The 19,170-nt window shown below is 35.0% G+C and overlaps 1 protein-coding gene across 1 annotated transcript in view; it reads left to right on the top strand.

Annotated features, from left to right (window-relative positions):
- The window catches only part of LOC103608284 (structural maintenance of chromosomes protein 1B-like), a 63,956-nt gene that overhangs the window by 8,682 nt on the left and 36,104 nt on the right, over positions 1–19,170 (top strand). Inside the window, 8 exon segments of the mRNA XM_008592731.1 lie at positions 537–768; positions 4,092–4,381; positions 5,283–5,343; positions 5,346–5,422; positions 8,138–8,220; positions 8,880–9,087; positions 11,959–12,144; positions 14,175–14,354. Of these exon segments, the coding sequence (XP_008590953.1) occupies positions 537–768; positions 4,092–4,381; positions 5,283–5,343; positions 5,346–5,422; positions 8,138–8,220; positions 8,880–9,087; positions 11,959–12,144; positions 14,175–14,354 (1,317 nt within the window).

The raw sequence follows: 19,170 nt of genomic DNA, 5'->3' as shown, positions 1-19,170 counted from the left end.
GAGGGACTTCATTCCTTTATTTCTTTATTAATAGCATCAATGTTAAGGAATTTCTTCCTTTTCACCTATAATTAAGAACTATAATAGTCCTATTAGTTCTATCAGTAGGAAAATCACTTCCTGTAGCAGGAATTTTGCCTGGAATCCTTGAATTTAAAGTTGCTAGGGACCGTACAAGTTACATGATGCTCTTCCTTCAGTTTACAAATGAGGAGGCTGGTGCTAGAAATGTTAATGGACTTGCCAAACTCCTCAAGACAGAAATGGGATTAGGAGCCGGGTTAGGGGTGCCACTCCATTGTTCTTACCACCACACCACTGAGCGCATGGATACAAAATTAATGGTTTCCTGGTTTAATTGAGAAGTGTATTCAGCAACCTTCCCTAAATAATGGTATTTTGGTCAAGAATACTGTTTCTTAGTGACATAATTGAAAATTCATTAGACATCGTTTTTTGGTACAGTCGCTGGGTTTATGAAAGGTCAGCTTAAATATACTCACTTTTAACTGCTGTTGAATTATACTGTTTTATAGGCAGAACGTTACCAGGGTCTTCTTGAAGAACTGAAAGTCAAGAAGATACAACTACAGCTTTTCCAACTATATCACAATGAGAAGAAAATTCATTTTCTCAATTCTGCGTTAGAGCGTGTGAATAGGGATTTGAGTGTCACAAAACAGTCTCTTTCTCATCATGCAAACAGAGTTAAAGCCAAGAAAAAGGAATGTGGAATGCTAACCGGACAACTATAACAAACAAAAAGAAGTAAAGTGAGTTGTTATAAATAGGTAGTAATAGCTGTGTTTTATGTAGATCGATAGAAAATAAAAAATAAATGACATTTTGAAAATTGACTTTTTAAAATAATCTTTTTAATTTGGAATACTTTGCAATATAAAGAAAAATTGTAAAGATAGTACAGAATTCCCCACCCTGTCTCTCCTGTTAATAACATCTTAGTGTGATATATTTGTCAGAATTAATAAACCAGTATTGGCCGAATATTTTTAACTTAAGTTCATACTTTATTCATATTTTCTTAGTTTTTGCCTAATATCCTTTTTCTGATCCAGAATACTGTATTATTTTTAGTTGTCTGTCTCCTTAGGATTCTCTCAGCTATGACAGTTTCTCAGGCTTTTCTTGTTTTGGATGCCCTTGACAGTTTTAAGTATTGGTCAGATTTTTCAGAATGTTCCTCGGTCGGGATTTGTCTGAAAACTTTTCTTTTAATTAGACTGGGATTGGGGGATTTGGGGAGGAAGACCACAGAAATAAAATGCCATTCTCATCATAAGGCATCAGGATGTTAACATGTGATATATGTCATAGGATATATCACACCTTGTATCATAATATCAACTTGATATCACTATTGACGTTGACCCTGATCACCTGACTTTGTCAGGTTTCTCCATTGGAAAGGTCTTCTTTTATTTTCCCCTTTTCATACTATATTCTTTGGAAGGAAGTCACTAGGCATAGCCCAAACCTGAGGAATGGGGAGTTATGTTGTACCTCAAGGGCAGAGTATCTACATAATTTATTTAGAATTCTTCTACACGGGAGATTTGTCTCTTATTTATTTATTTATTCAATTATTTATTTACATCAGTATGGATATGAGGATATTTTATATTGGAGGTTATAATCTAATACTGCATTGTTTATTTTGTTGCTTAGATTATGGCAGTTTTGATTATGAACAACTCTGAATTAACTCCTGTGTCCCTTCCACATATCCCCATCATTGTGATTTTGGTTTGGGGGCAGTTCCTTACGCTTTTGGCACTACAAGATGTTCCGGGCTCATTTTGTATGGGCCAGTCCTAGCATCAGCCTGCTATAGCCTGTGTGAGCTTGCTCAGGAGTCAGTAATTTCTTTAAGGACTTCTGGTCCTTTTATTGGTATTAGGAACTGAACATCTGGGTGCTAGGTGTGCTCTTTCCTTCTGGATGTCTTTGTTTCTAGGCTTTCTCAGCTGACAGAACTTGGAAATATATGTGTGTATAGTAACTCTTGTAAATACACATATCTAAATATTTCCATATATAGTCATCTGTATCTTCACTGAACTAAACATGAGTTCATACTGGCTCTCCATTTTAATCCATTAACACATGGATCACTCTAGCTTTGTCTTGCTTATCTATAACCCCCCATTTCAATGGTGAGAAACCTGGCGTCCGCCATCAGCCATCCATTAGCTTAATTGTTCGATTCCAGTAATCATGTATAGCAGTATCGGAANAGATTTTCTTGTTTTGGATGCCCTTGACAGTTTTAAGTATTGGTCTGGTTTTCTGCAGAATGTTCCTCGGTCCAGATTTGTCTGAAAACTTTTCTTTTAATTAGACTGGGATTGGGGGATTTGGGGAGGAAGACCACAGAGATAAAATGCCATTCTCATCATAAGGCATCAGGATGTTAAAATGTGATATATGTCATAGGATATATCACACCTTGTATCATAATATCAACTTGATATCACTATTGACGTTGACCCTGATCACCTGACTTTGTCAGGTTTCTCCATTGGAAAGGTCTTCTTTTATTTTCCCCCTTTTCATACTATATTCTTAGGAAGGAAGTCACTAGGCATAGCCCAAACCTGAGGAATGGGGAGTTATGTTCTACCTCAAGGGCAGAGTATCTACATGATTTATTTATAATTCTTCTACACGGGAAATTTGTCTCTTATTTATTTATTTATTCAATTATTTATTTACATCAGTATGGATATGAGGATATTTTATATTTGAGGTTATAATCTAATACTGCATTGTTTATTTTGTTGCTTAGATTATGGCAGTTTTGATTATGAACAACTCTGAATTAATTCCTGTGTCCTTTCAACATATCGCCGTCATCGTGATTTTGGTTTGGGGGCAGTTCCTTACGTTTTTGGCACTACAAGATGTTCCGGGCTCATTTCGTAGGGGCCAGTCCTAGCATCAGCCTGCTATAGCCTGTGTGAGCTTGCCCAGGAGTCAGTAATTTCTTCAAGGAGTTCTGGTCTTTATATTCGTATTAGGAACTAAACATCTGGGTGCTAGGTGTGCTCTTTCCTTCTGGATGTCTTTGTTTCTAGGCTTTCTCAGCGGACAGAACTGGGAAATATATGTGTGTATAGTAACTCTTGTAAATACACATATCTAAATATTTCCATATATAGTCATCTGTATCTTCACTGAACTAAACATGAGTTCATACTGTCTCTACATTTTAATCCATTAACACATGGATCAGTCTAGCATTCTCTTGCTTATCTATACCCCCCCCCCATTTCAATGGTGAGAAACCTGGCGTCCGCCATCAGCCATCCGTTAGCTTAATTGTTCGATTCCAGTAATCATGTATAGCAGTATCGGCATTGTTCACCCATACCTCCAAGGGAAGCAACTTTATAACTGGAGTACTGTGCTTACGAACAATTCCTTTTGATTTTAGTCTTAAAGACTCTGCTCATTTCCAAAATTACTTAGGTGAACCAATTTCCTCCCACCCATTTGGTAAAGTTGTTTATACATTTGTAATTCTTCTGTCACATTCTATTCCGTTTAGAATCCCTCAGGCTTTCAAGTGATTTTTTAAAGAAATTTGCTTACGTTAAGAAGGTTCACTCTTGGTGCTCTAAAATTCTATAGGTTTTGACAAATTCATAGTGTCATGAGTCTGCCACTACAATATCATACAGAGTAGTTAAAACACTCTTGAAAAGTGCCCATTTGCTTCATCTTTTTAACCCTCCCCCTGACCTTGCACAGCCTCTGGCAACCACTGATCTGCTTACAGTCTGAAAGCTGATTTTTATAATTTATTTTTTAATGTGATTTGATCAGAAGGACTTCTTCCCTTTATATATTTAAAAAATATAATTTCCTTTAAGGCAAACTTTTTTCTTTTTAAATCTCTTGAAGCATTTTTATGTTTTTTATTTATTTATTTTTTCCTTTTTGTCTTTTTGTCATGACCGGTAACGGGATCACAACCCTCGGTGTCACGCCCGCACCATGCTCAACCAGTGAGTGGACCGGTCTCTATATGGGATCCGAACCCTCGGCGGGAGCGCCACCATGCTCCCAAGCACTGCACTCTACCAAGTGCGCCACCAGGCCGGCCCATGAAGCATTTTTAAATAAGATGCAGCTTCAATACATTCAAGTCAAAGAAAGCACTTCTCATCACCTGGAAAAATTAGATGTGGCTAAGAAATCAGTAAAGGACAGTGAAAAACAATGTTCTAAACAGGAAGATGACATAGGAGACCTGGAGACAGAACTGGTTGATTTAGATGGTGCATGGATAAGTTTTGAAAAGCAGATTGAGGAAGAAATCGTTAGTAAATTACGAGACTTAAAACTGGAAGATGGTAAGGTGAAAAGTCAATAAATGGGAAATCTTTTGTACCTATTGTTTCAACTTCTCCTTTTAATTAGAAAAATGTAAAGGATTTTCTCTCTTTCTGATATTTTAAGAGATTTTCGTCAGAATGTAGATTATGGGGATTTAGATTTTTTAGCCTATACACAGAATCTGAATTTACTCATCAGACTAAAGTATTTTTTATAAGATTAGATGACATTATAACATCTATGAGTTAAAGTCTAGAAAATACTTCAACAAGGTTACGTGCTATCATTTTGTTATATAAAAGTTAGGTAATTAAGTTATTTAAGGTAAGAATTTGTTTCTCTCGTGATATTATAAAAACTTAAAGGTCCGATATATGTGGTTTTGAAGAGACATCATTTCATTGACAGGATGGAAATTGATTACTTAAGGTCATTTAAAATGTTCAGTGATAAATTAATATCCAACTTAGTATATGGTATTTAATTATAATAAATCAATAGTAAATATCCAAATATCATAATTGAGAGTTCCAAATATTTTCTCAGCTAAATTTTTATCATGCATCTCTTTCAGTAATTTTATGATTATCCTACATCATACTATATATACCAAAATAACAGTGACTGCATAAATAGGAAAAAGATATATCATTTTCTCTGGATTCCCTTTCTCTTAAGATTTTCTGACAGAAACATTATTATAGGGTTTCTTTTGAATACCTTGTTGCTCTATAGAAGCAGTTTTAAATAAAGAGAGTTTTCTATGATGTTCACATTAGATTACCTGGATAAGATGGCCAATTATGATCCAATGTATATAAAATTAGCTTTTGATAAGATTAATTATCTGCTAGTATTATACAAAGAATTTCCTGTCATGTTTCTATAAGTGAGTTAGCAATGTTTCAATGCTGTTTACACAGCTGGATCGTTATGACGAACTTCAGGAAGAAGTAAGAACGAAAGCAGCTATAACGATCCAACAATGGAAAAACTGCAGTGGGAACAGAAGGCGGAGGAAGAAAGACTGGCGTTTGAAAAGAGGAGGCATGGTGAAGTTCAGGTACCTCAGTTTTTGCAGTGATGATTTGGATTATCCTCAGTGACATTTTATTCCCTTTTGGCAGTAACATTTCAATATGTAAATGGCTTTACATCAAACATAAGCAATTAAATAATTTCTGGATTACCTGTTATGGTACTTAGTATTATTTAGGATATCTTTTATGTTTCAAATATATTTGTCTGTGTTCCCCCACTACAGTGTACATTCTATGAGAGCAGGGATGTTCGTCTGTTTTATTCATTGATCCATCCCAAGCAACTAGAATAGTTCCTTTTCCACACCTGATAGTCAATAAATATTTGTTGGATTACTGTATTTTACAGCTGAGGGGATCAAAACACGAAATGACTAAGCAAACTTGATTAAGGTAATAAATGGAGGAATTGGGATTTACTTCCAAACGCTTTGTCTTCAGAGTGCATCTCCTTCGCCTTATAGTACCCTGTCTCATTTAGTCTTTGTGATTTGGCAGATGGAACTACAAATATGGAAGGTGCAGTATATGATAGTTCTGTGAGTAGAAGAGGTGGCATTTTGTGTCATGAGAAAAATAAAGATAGTAACATAGGAGGAAATATTTTTAAAATATTTGTATAATTGTATCATTTGTATCACATTGTAAGTTCTATAGTTATCTATAGCACAAAGCCTTTCCCTTGCCCTCATTTTCTCCCCACTCCACTCAAAACAAGAGCCAAAAATAATTTCGTCCTTATATAAGTACCCATTGTTCTTAATCTGTAACTATCTAAGGGCTTTTATAAGATTGCACAGTATTTACAATTAACTGGTACAGCTCTGCTAGACTGGAAGCTTCTTCAAGGCAGGATTCATAATGATGTCCATTGTAAACCTTGCACTTAGTACATGTCAATGAGTGTCGGTTGAACGGCTGTTGCCTTTTGAATATAAAAAAGAAATAACGTGCTCAGGTGGAGAGAGATGGGGAAGAGCTGTACCCAAACTGAGTTTCCACAGGACCGATGACTCCCTTCACAAATAGGAGGCTCTGTCACTTTCCGCAGGTCTCAAGATCTCTGGCGCTCAGCAATAGTTGGTTTTCTCAGACAACTAGCGTGATCAGCCAGCATCTCAAGTCCAGAATGCCTAGTACCACGGTAGTCTGATTATCCCACGTTATGCGTCCAGCAGAGCACCCAGGTCCTGACACACCTCCTGTGGGATGGTGAGAGCAAATGTGACCCACGCCTTCTCTTGTTGACCCTGGTCTTTTAGATTTTTCTCCAGTAAATCCTACTCTTCCATGGAACTACGCCAAGTCCTAAATTTGTCCCCGGCCCTTAGGTCATCACCTAAGAGACCCACCTGGCATGTTAAACTAATGACACAGGCTCTGGGAGTGGCCAGAGTAAAGGTGCAGAAGCACCTGTTCCCAGCTGGCTGAGCTTGGTGCTCTCCTCATTGACGACTCTTGCTCTTCCCTCTCTGGATGGAATTCTTACGTGAGATAATAGAACCTCAGTATGGGAACTCTACTTTCAACACGTGTGAGTTCCTACAGCAAAAGAACTGTCTCGCTCATTTTTATAACTCTGGCACCTTGCGTAGTGGAGGTTTGTTCAGTAAAATTGTGTGATAAGTGAGTAAAACAGGATAATTATCTTGGAATATGCTTGTCCTTTTCCACTTCAAATGTGTGCTATTCTCTTTCCCGGTGGTACACTGAAAAGCATTGTGGTTTTACTTTCATACACTCCTGGTTTTAGATCATTTAGTAATGGAGTAAGACAGATCAGTCTTGCTATAGTACACAGGATGAATTAGATGTGGGAAGGCTTAAAGACATGAAACAAATCGGAGATTACTACATTACTGGATTTAATGATAAAATGAATAGAGCAAGACTTTTGTGAAGTCCTTTCCCCAAAACTCTATTAGTTGCCCTGTAAGTGGTTTAACATTAAACCACACTACTGTCATTACTTGTCTCTTTCCCACCAGACATTACTCCTTAAAGGCAAGGACTCTATCCTGTTCATTATCATATCTCTAGTTCCTACCCCATGGTAGCCAGTGAATAAATATTTATTGAATGAATTAGTTTGAGGGACAGATAAGAACTGTGCAGATATTTGAAAATAATCCTCTTGGACTTTGAAGCTACGAGAGTGAATTAGCTGGAGATCAAATATCCAGCAAATGATAGAGTCACGATTTTAACCCTGATCTGTGCAACTTCAAAGCTCTATACCAGACTGCCTTTTTAAGCTTAAAATTTGCTCTCATAAATATTTTCATATATTTATGTTTGACGTATTTCAAATTTATAACCGCTTACAATGTTATAGTAAGTGTTAGGCATGCAATTTAACTGGGGTGGAATTCCTGTAATTGATTTTAGGTTTCCTTTCCTATTTCAGGGAAATCTAACACAAATAAAAGGACAAATAGAAGATAATAAAAATCGAATAGAGAAGGTGGAGGAGGATACAAAGACATGCATGTAGGTAGAGGAAAAAAAAACACTCAGCTTTCTTACCTCTCAAGTGTCTGGTTATTTCTGTCTATCAAATGAATGCTCCCACTGTTATGAAGTTCTCTGTACTCGACTCTTTTCAAATATTTTCATATGGTTGTCTTTGATGTATTTCAAATTTATAACAGCTTACAATGTTATAGTAAGTGTTAGGCATGCAATTTAATTGGGGTGGAATTCCTGTAATTGATTTTAGGTTTCCTTTCCTATTTCAGGGAAATCTAAAACAAATAAAAGAACAAATAGAAGATCATAAAAAACGAATAAAGAAGTTGGAGGAGGATACAAAGACATGCATGTAGGTAGAGTAAAAAAAAACACTCAGCTATTTTACCTCTCAAGTGTCTGGTTATTTCTGTTTATCAAATGAATGCTCCCACTGATACAAAGTTCTCACTCCTCGACTCTTTTCTTTGTTTCCTCCATTGCTTTTCATTTCATTGTAGATTGTTAAAGATTATCCTTGACTACATAAAAAATGAAATATTTAAATTTTGGAAATACAAATGTGTAACAGTACTGAAATTTTCAGTCTCTTTGGTACTGATATTTTTAATGAGAGTAGTGAGTTATATCATGAAAGCTAATGCAAGGTTACTTCAGAAAGTTCATGGAAAAATAGAATTAAACGATAATATGAATCTTTCCATGAACTTTTTGAAGAACCCTCATACAACCTAAGTATTCTGCAACTAAGGGTTTCTTTTTAATTGGCATTTCCTTATTAAGCTCATGAGGACTGCTCTGGTTATAGTGATCTACTGTTACTATTTCAGTGTGCAGAAATACATATCTTTTGAATCAACAATGAACGATCAAAATTGTTTTGCCTTCATTTGGTATTAGGTTTATTTTATTATATATATTTTTTATCTTTTCAATATTAATAGAGCACTACTCCATTCCTAAATTTTGGTTTTGCTTTTTGCTATATAATTTGCTGTTGTTATTACGAAGGGATTGCTTGAAAGAGGAGAAAGAGCAAGAGGAAACCCTAGTGGTTGAAATTGACAAAGCAAAATCAAGACTGTCTGAGGTTAATGAAGAATTGGATCTTATTGGAAGTGAATTGCAGAATGCTGGAATTGATAACCATGAGAGAAGACGTCAGCAAAAGAGAGCAGAGATTCTGGATCACCTTAAAAGACTTTACCCAGATTCTGTGGTAATTAGAATGAACAATTAAAACAAGGCTAAGCATTCCTGTGTGGTGAAAACAGTATATTCTTATTTGGATCTATAAATATACCATTATTAGGAAGCAAAAAAAATTCAGAAATCTTTATGTTTTGTGCTTGGCAATTTATATTTAAAGGATAACAGTAAATAATTGGGGTAAAATGTAAATTACTTTGTGTAGTGTCGACAGATAAGTAATTACTGGGGAGAAGCATTGACATGAACACAGTACCCAAAAAGTCTGAGTTATTGTCAGTATCCCCAATGGAAACGGGTGCCATGAAGTAGTCTGAGCCCCCAGACGCGTAGACTCATACCTCATGTTCTTCATGTTTTTAATTTAAAAAAAAATACTTTTTCAGTGACATCATTGGCATATTTTTATTCTCTATGCATCTAGTATTGCTTATGTATGTCATCAAGAAAATACAATATCACCTGTTACTTGGGGTGTCACCCTCATGGCATTATTTCCTTGGGGATCAGGGGTTCGATATCTGACTTTCTTGTCACTTACATCATTGTACACTGTGCAGTCATGTTATGATGGCCTGTTTTCAGCACTTGACACTGTCAACCACTTGATCTATTTTGAAACACCTGCCACTGGCTTCCATGGTACCACACTGTCATGGTTTTCTTGTACTTCTCTGGCCACCCATCTTCATCTCCTTTACAGGCCACCCATCTTCATCTCCCATGGTTTTCTTGTACTTCTCTGGCCACCCATCTTCATCTCCTTTACAGTATCCTTTTTGACTTTCTGACTCTTAAATGTGGTTTTGACATCTGGATAATGATAGAGGAGTAAACCTGGGTCACAGAATCTTTTTTTCACAATTTCTAACAAAATCACAAAAACCTAAACATATCCTTTTCGACAACGAGTCAAACTAATGTTATAAACCTAAAAAGTGGTGATAGTCCAGGATATTAAAAAAAATAACTGAATTGTAGCATTGCTTTTTAACTCTGCCTAAGCCAAGTGATAAGTTGACTATTTCCTAAAATTCTCACTTAATAAAAGTTAATCTAAAAAGAAGCAAACTTATCTGTATTTTTTTGCTCTTCTAACTGGAGGTAGTTAGAATCAAAAACTGGTGTATCAGGAAAGGTGACTCTACTGCTCTCTGATGAAAATGAAGACTCTATGGCTTCTCATTAAATTGAGAGGCCATTTTGAAGCTCTTTCCAAAGAAAGATTTGTCCTCCTCCCCCAAGATAGAAGAACCTTCATATAGGATATTAATTTTAAAAATCACAAAACAGAGCAGAACTCAGGTATTCAAACAAAGCATAATCTTACAAAGCCTTAGCTGAGTTCTCACTCAAATTGCCCTCCAACCCCTGAGGTGGTAGGAAGGCGGATAAAGTAGGAAATACTTGTTCCATCAACTGTTGCTCAAAGGAGTTAGCCATCTCAGTTCTTTGGGAAAGGTAATCAAGGAAGAGCCTGTCTCCAGTCATATCACCCTAACCATGCCCAATCTTGTCTGACCTCGGAAGGTAAGCAGGGCTGGGCCTGGTTAGTACGTGGATAGGAGAGCACCTGGAAATATCAAGTACTGTAGGCTTTTTTTTTTCCAAAAAAAAATGAAACGATTATTACAGCAAATGAAAATAAACAGAGATGCCCACATTGAACCTAAGCAAGATGAAAAGAATCACTATGGCAGCTACAGCTATAAGTATATGTAATAATAAAGAGAAAGAAAATATTTAAAAATATTTAGAGGCCTAAAAGTCCAGCCTAGAAAGTTACAGAACATAATCCCACATAAGTGTTTTCTGCTTTGCATAATTTAATAAGAGCTTGAATTCATAAAACTAGGTTCAAATATGAGGATAAACAAAATGAAAAGGAAAACATGGAGCTAAGAAAACAAATTAAGAACAAACATCATTACTGAACAATAATTACTTAACATTTACTTAATAAATAAAATAGACTAATAAATAAAATAAGTTAATAAGAAGTAGCAAGGAATATTAATTAATAAATTAGAAGTAGCAAGGAGTGAGCTGCACAGTTGAAAATTATATTCTTGACCCAGAAGAAAAGCTTGAGATAAGCACAGGTAAATGGGAAAAAAAAAAAAAAAAGAGAGATTTAAATGTTTAAAGCAAAGATAATAAATATGAAATACTATGATGAGCTATCATAAGGAAATTGTGTTCTTGTAGTAGAAACTAATAAATGGAAGAGAGTCCAAAGATAAACAATTAAATCTTCAGCTATTCTAGAGACTATTGATACAGGATGTTTGACATTCAGACATATTCTAGTAAAGTTTTTGAACTTGTCTAATTCTTGACCATTCATCAGATCTTAGCTCAAATAACACTTCTTCATGGGAAGCCTTCCCTGACTTTTTAGGCCAACCTGGTCTCTTTTATATACTCTCAGAGCACTCGCTTTTTTGGTCACAGTGACTAGCTGTGTTTTGTTACATGCATGTGGTTATCGATTGTCTTTCTTCCTTACTAGACTGAAAACTGTGTGAGATCAGAGAGTATCTTTTGTATTAAGTAATGTTTACCCAGTGTCTAGCTCAGTCCTGCACGTAGTAGGTGCCTCAAAGATTCTCGTTTAATAAATAGGAAAGGAATGAATATTATTTAATTACTACAGTTATAGAAAATATTTTAGTACTTTGATAAGGTTAGTCCCGCTGCATTACTCTTTTCTTAAATGAAGTAACATGCCTAAATGGAAATTTCATAATAAAACTTAGGTCCATGTGAATGAGACTATAGTTATGTTTTGTCTATGTTTCTTCGTTACATGAGAAAACAGTGAATTATAAGTTCCTCACTAATATATTTGTTTTTCTTTCCTTTCTTGAAACCTGCTAAGTTTGGAAGACTGGTTGACCTGTGTCATCCCATTCCTAAGAAATACCAGCTGGCTGTTACTAAGCTTCTTGACCAGTACATGTTTGCCATTGTTGTGGTCTCTGAAAAAGTAGCGAAAGATTGTATTCAATTTCTGAAGGAGTAAAGAGCTGAACCTGAGACATTCCTTGCTCTAGATTACCTGGAGGTAAGAAATTTGTAATGTTTAGTATTTAGTAGTGATAAAAACTTGTCGGTTATAGTATGTCTTTATTGCCTAAAACTATGGTAGTGACTGAAAAAAATCGTGGACAATTAGCCCGTCATTTGCATGGCTGCTGTTAATGTAGTGGCAGGCAAAGAGTAATATCAAGTAGCTGCTATCTTTCTTGATATCACATCATTTTTTTCCTAATCTGGTTTTGCCATAATTCTGTCTTGGTGACTCTGGTACCAATGCTCTAGAACTACACCACTCGGCATACTAGCCAGCAATGACTTTTGTTCTGTAGCAAAATACAAACGCTCCTCAACTTGACCATTGCTTTATGTCACGGTAAACCCATCGTAAGTTGAGAATATCATCAGTTGAAAATGCATTTAATACATCTAACCTACCGAACCTCATAGCTTAGCAACAGAGTGCACTGCAGGGTATCGGTTGTTTAGTCTTTTGATCACGTTGCTGGCTGAGAGCTGTGGTTTGCTGCCATTGCCAGCATCACAAGAGAGTACTATACCACATACCACTAGGCCAGGGAAAGATTGAAATTCAAAATTTGAAGTACGGTTTCTACTGAATGTATATCATTTTCACACCATCGTAAAGTCAAAAAATCATATCTTGAACCATCGTAAGTTAGGGACCATCTAGATAGGAAATTGATAAGATGTATGGTCTGTGGGCGAAATGTCAACTCAGTCTCTATTGTGATTATTTGATCCAGTGTGTCAACTCTTGGTGGGGCAGGCTAAATTTTGAACCTTGAGTTATGTGTTGATATATGTTCCCATGTCCAGAATCTAAATTCCTGCAGCAGGAACTTTGTCATATCATAATTGCTATCCTTTGTGCTTTTTTATTGCCTACCAAAGATAATGTTCTATTTGATCTGCAGTCAAGACCCTGAACTGCAGGCAGTGTGCATAGTGGTTAACAGCACATGCCTTAGAGTTGGAGTGCCCTGAGTTTGAATCTCAGCCCTACTTCTAATTTGCTCCCACTTAGCTTTTCATAAGTTTTCTGGGCTTCAGTTTCTTCATCTATGAAGTAGAAGAATTAATTCTTACCTTATTGGATTATTGCAAGGAGTCATTACAGGTAAACCACCTGGCACAGTGCCTGCACAGAGGAGGGGCTCAGCAAATGCCAGCGGTCCATTGTACTAATACACTTTTGCTTATACCTTCTGCCTCCTGAAACTCCTTAGCCCTAATTCATCTTCCTGTTAAAATCCTGTTCTACTTATTCCCCACTTGAGAAGTTTTTCAAGGCAGACTCATTTTTAGAAACGTCTCTTAAAGAATTATATCAAATATAGAGGGAATACTCTTATCCCTTTTCAGTCTCCAGTTCCTTAATAGTAACTACTTTTGATTGCTCCCATACACTTCAATTTTTATAAATATATATTCGCAGGTGTATATACTCATGTGTACGTGTGTATATATATAACACACGCACACATATACACATTTTGGTTGTATGTAGCGTTTTTGCTTTGTTTTGCTTTGTTACCCCGAAGTGAGATCTTACTTGCAGGTTTTCATTAATACATTGCAGACACTTTTTTGATCTGTTTGTATATCCAACCTAAGAGTCATGACTAAGAAGGTCTGAAGCCTTTCCTGAACATTTATTTCTAAAGTGTTTTTTAAGTACCATAGTATTGTATCACTCTTTTTACACATATGTAAAGGGATATCATTTTCCACTATATTTCATGGTCTTGAGAGCATGGAGCACTTCTCATGCATTGTTTTCTCCCACATAATTAGTGACAGGGCTGAATCTGGAAATTAAGTCCTCTGGCTTTTGATGAAGTTTATTTTTAATGTTACATGAGCCAATGGTGGGATATAGTTCATCATGTTCATGTCAAACTTTTATTATGTGTAAGTGCACACTATTCATCATTTGTTGTCCCGCCTTTATGTGTTTGGTGAGAAAGAACGTAATGAGCAGTTGGTTTATATTTTAGTATATCTAGTTTATGAAGTATTTTTTAAACCTTTTAGATCTAGCCAATCAATGAAAAATTAAGGGAGATTAAAGGCTGTAAAATGGCGATTGATGTCATAAAGACTCAGTTTCCACAGCTCAAGAAAGTGATTGAATTCGTGTGTGGAAATGGCCTTGTCTGTGAGTCTGTGGAAGAATCCAGGAGTGTTGCATTCGATGGACCTGAAAAACAGAAAGTAAGAAAAGATTTGTACTGATTGCACTTTTGGATAAATTGAAGCAGTATTTATAAGACTAATATATTACACAAATATTTATATGTGCTTCCATATGTTCTCTCTTTTTTTTTTTTTCCTTTTTTTCTTTTTTCGTGACCGGCAACGGATCGCAACCCTCGGTGTTGTGCCCGCACCACGCTCAGACAGTGAGCGGCCGGTCTGTATGTGGGATCCGAAACCCTCAGCGGGAGCGCCGCCGTGCTCTCAAGCGATGCACTGTAGCAGTGCACCACCGGGCCGGCCCCGTATGTTCTCTTTTATAAGGAAACTAACATGGGACCTAAGATGGTTATGGCTTCATTAGTTTCTATAATGTTCAGTTGAGTTTTTAAAAATTTAACCTCTGTAGCAGTCCCCAACATCATAAATTATATTTTGGAAAATAGGTTTATTGTACTCATATCCTAAAGAAATTTTTTTTTTTTTTTTTTTTTTTTTTTTTACTTTATATGGAATAAATGACCTTATGATCCTCAGATTTTCCCGGCCTTTACCTATATGGCACATGTATTTTTGTATACCAGGAAAGATTTTAGGTGCTTATTTTCATTCTGAATTAATTCTTCTATAGCTTAATGGAGATACCGCCTTTTACACATTCAAGGTTTAACCAATTTGAATTTAATGAAAGCACAATTGAAATGAGATTACTGAATACTAGTCTCTGAAGGGAATAATTTTGGTTTTAAAAATAAATATTGTTTCACTCTCAATTGAATAAAGTTTGTATTTAGTTGAGTGATATTAAATTCCTGAAATTATCTCTCTCTCCTTTTTTTTTCTTAACTACATTTGTGATGAACTATAACAGCATTAAGGACATAATCTGTGAGTACGACCAGTGATTGTACTTAGCAATTAATTATGTGACTTAGGCAAGTTTCTAAACCTCTAATTTTCATTTTCTTGTCTAAATTGGTGAAATGATGTTGCCTGTTTCCTGTGGTTATGTGGATTAAGTTAAGTAATAATATGCAAAATGCTGTTATAGCGCCTGGAAAATAACACTCAAATGATAGTCGTTTTATTTTTTAATAGTCAGTTAACACATTTAATCTGGAATGTCCAGAATTGCAAACAGGCTATTCTTATGACATGTAAGAATTTCCAAGATTAAATTTAGTGACTTATGTAACATGATTAACTTCTCATACGTTCGGTTCTGCCGTCTATAATAATGTTAATAAGGATGAGATTACTGTCTTTTAGTAATTACTGTCATTAATTTCTACATATTAAATTTAAGCAAGTGTAATAAGTGAGCTATTATGGTGTCTTCCTTATTTTTCTATCTCATTAACTAAAATTGACCTGTATATTTGTAAAATTGATTTTGAAGATTTGTGTGGTAAATTTAGAGAAGTCACATAAGGAAAAGGAAAAGACTGTTTATTACTTTACTCAGCAAATATTTATGATTTGTAACTTGTTCGCAATAACAAGCTTTACTCTGTAGGTTGTATGTTGTTCTCATCAGTACTTCAAAATTTTAATGCTCATTTGTCTTATTTGTATCTTAACTATATTACAAGAAACCTTAGAGAATTTTCTGTGTTTTAGGTTGGGTACAACCATTGGATAGATGTCACATTTTCACAGAAATCATCTGATGTCTGCAATTTGTGCTCTTGGTTTTCCATAAGTTTGACATTATATTTTAGAATTTTCTTTATTCAAACATTACAAGTGATATCACAAAATATTGAGTTTATATGTAAACTATAGTATATATAATCTATATACATAATTACAAAGTACATAATTTAACAGCAATTCTGCTAGCTATAATTTTGTTACCATATTTTTGTGGTAACTCAAATTTATAATAATTTAAAAACTTCTGTATTTAAATTTCAAAAACAAAATTCTCTTTACATATATTGAATTATTCTATTCACTCCCCTTAAACAGAGACCCAACAGTTATTTGCTTCCTTCTCCCACAGACTGGTTGTTATTTTATAATATATATAGAAAGATCTATTTAGGTTTTGCCATTTTAATATGATGGAGCAAAACTATGTCATTATGTAGCTGAATGATTTGTGAAATGATCATTTTTCAAAATTTGCTCCCATTGTACAAGAGTGAATAAAAGTACCGGGTACCACTTGAATGAGTACCATTAGGAATAGAATATAGTTGAACTTAATCCTCATACCTTATATCAGAATAAGTTCTGGATGGATTAGAAACGTAAATGTGAAAAATAAAACCGTAAAAGTTTTAAGATAAGCCATTGATTTTTTTTCTTCATCCCAGAGGCAGGAATGTCTTTACAATACGACAGAAAATCCAAAACCTATGAAAGATGGATAAATTCACCTAACATAAATAATTCCTACATGTCAAAAACCACCATGAGCAAAATAAAAAAGAAAATGGCGAGCTGGGGAAATATTTGCAACTCATGGTAAAGAAAAAATTTTCCTGCAATTCAAGGGAAAAGAACAATAATACAGTGGGAAAATGTACAAAGGATATGAACAGATTTGTTTTCATAAAAGGATATATAATAGCTCTTAATCATGAAAACTTAACCTCACCTGTAAGATGGGAAATACCCCTTAAAACTACACGGAGGTTCTGTTTTCACCTGTCAGACCGCCCAGCATCAGAAGGTGTGACGACATTCTGTGGGAAGGAGGCCTTTCCCTCACGCTGAGAGTGTAAATTTCTACCAGCTCTGTGAAGGGGAATTCCTAAAAGTTGTACCTTCTAGCAACTTCACATATAGATCATTTTCACTGTATGAAATGATGTGTGCACAAGGTTTATCCATTGATCCATTGTGTGTAATAGGGAAAGTTGGGACCAACCGAGATACCTACCTATACAAGACTAGTTCAATAAAATTAGAATGCGTTCATAGAATGCAATACTATGCAGCCTTAAAAAAGCATGAATCTCTTGATGTATGTCCAAGTATGAGACAATCTCCAAGATATGTTCAGTTAAAAAAAAACAAAAAGTAGAGTATTTGTGTAAAAATAGGGAAGAAATTTATGCATGTAATTTTTTCTACATGCAAAAATATTTCTGGGAGAATACTCAAGAAATTGAAAGCATTGATTACATCTAGGGATGTTTACTCAAGAAATTGAAAGCATTGATCACGTCTAGGGATGGTAGTGGTGTTTGAGGCCAGGAATTCCAGGGACATTTTTCACTCTACTCTTATATATCTTTTAAATTTTGAACTCTGTGAATGTATTAACCATTCCGAAATAAAATGTTAAAGGATATTATTTTTCATACCAATAAAAGAGGACTTAAAAACACACTATACTTTGCATAACACAAAAATTGTAGGAGAATCTACTTCACCATCCTATAACACTGGAACAAGATTTCTTGAAACAATTGAAGCTGATTCAGGAAATAGTATGTTATCCTACAAAACAAGTTTTTAAAGCCAAAGAATTCATTCTTTTTGAAGGCCCATGCCCTCTGAACTTTTATGTGATGCCATTTAAAAATTTCCTCAACTCCTTATTTTATATGAGATCCAGCTGTGCCAGCCAAGGTATTTTTCAGAATGTAACCCCCAAGGTAGGCAGGGATTAGGGCACAGAGCAACTCACATGAGCTATATGTGAAGGAAAATGCAGTCTGGGGGAAAAATGTTTTTCTGGAATAGCAGTTTGACTGTAAGTCAGATGAAAGAAGATTACCTGAGAGTACATTAACATTTAGAAGAAATAATTTGTTGTGTACCTAAAAACCACTGAAAACTCCTAAGATTCATAATTCATTGTATTGTTGCCCACTAAATGTTTAGATTTGAAAGAGATGTATAACATAGTAGTTAAGAACATGGACTTAGGTATTTGACTAAGTTGGACTGTAGCCCCTGTGCTATATTGCCTATGGCTTTTAGGCAAGTTACTTAACATCTTTAAGCAAGGCCCGTTTTGTAAAATGGAAATAACATCTACATCAAGTCAAATAATGTATAAGCATTGTGTCAATGCACATTGTGTTCAGTAGTGAGTAGTTGCAATAACAGCAGCATCAGCCACTGCAGAAATAAAGTAAAAACAACTCCAGAAAATCACTGTACACACTGTTTAAAGAGGCAAAATTGACTTGCCCACGTATCACGGTTGGGAAGAGCAAGTTTGCAGGAGAACTTAGGTTTATTTTGGCGGATTCTTGTTAGCTCAAAATTCTTGATATACTTCGCTCGCTTCTCTCTAAGCAGGCCCCCGTAGATTTTTTTTTCTGTTATAATTTGGTTTACATACATCAGAAATACAAGTTAGTAAATATTCAGTTTAGAAAACTTTGGTAAACAGGAGGTCAAAAGGAAAAAAAAAATCTCTTTCCCTAAGATAGTTGCCAAGTAAAATATTTGGACATAAATATACAAAAAAATTATTTGTTTATCTGAAATTCAAATTTAGCTGGGCATCTGGTATTTTTATTTGCCATATGTGGTAACCACACTCCAACAAGAACTAGTAGTGAGTATTATAGCATATATGTTATATCTTATGTTATTTTATAACTTCAGTGGTCTCACTTTTATATTTTAATATTTGTCTATCAGGAATTTATTTTGATGGATGTTGTTAGATGTGGGTATTAGCTTTTTCCCCTAAATGGTTAATTACTTGCCATAATATCATATATTGAATTTTTTTCTTTTTCTTATTTAATTAAATTTACTGATTATAATATTATAATTTAGTCATTATAGTAGTCTCAATTATTAATTATACTTTCTTCTTTTTCTACCTGGTTTAATTTCTTATCTTTATTTTAGTTAATAT

This window comes from Galeopterus variegatus, unplaced genomic scaffold (genome assembly GCF_000696425.1).
Source record: "Galeopterus variegatus unplaced genomic scaffold, G_variegatus-3.0.2 Scaffold8249, whole genome shotgun sequence".
Taxonomy (NCBI): Eukaryota; Metazoa; Chordata; class Mammalia; order Dermoptera; family Cynocephalidae; genus Galeopterus; species Galeopterus variegatus.
Note: the sequence above shows the minus strand (reverse complement) of the source record. Positions and strands in the feature narration are given on the sequence as shown.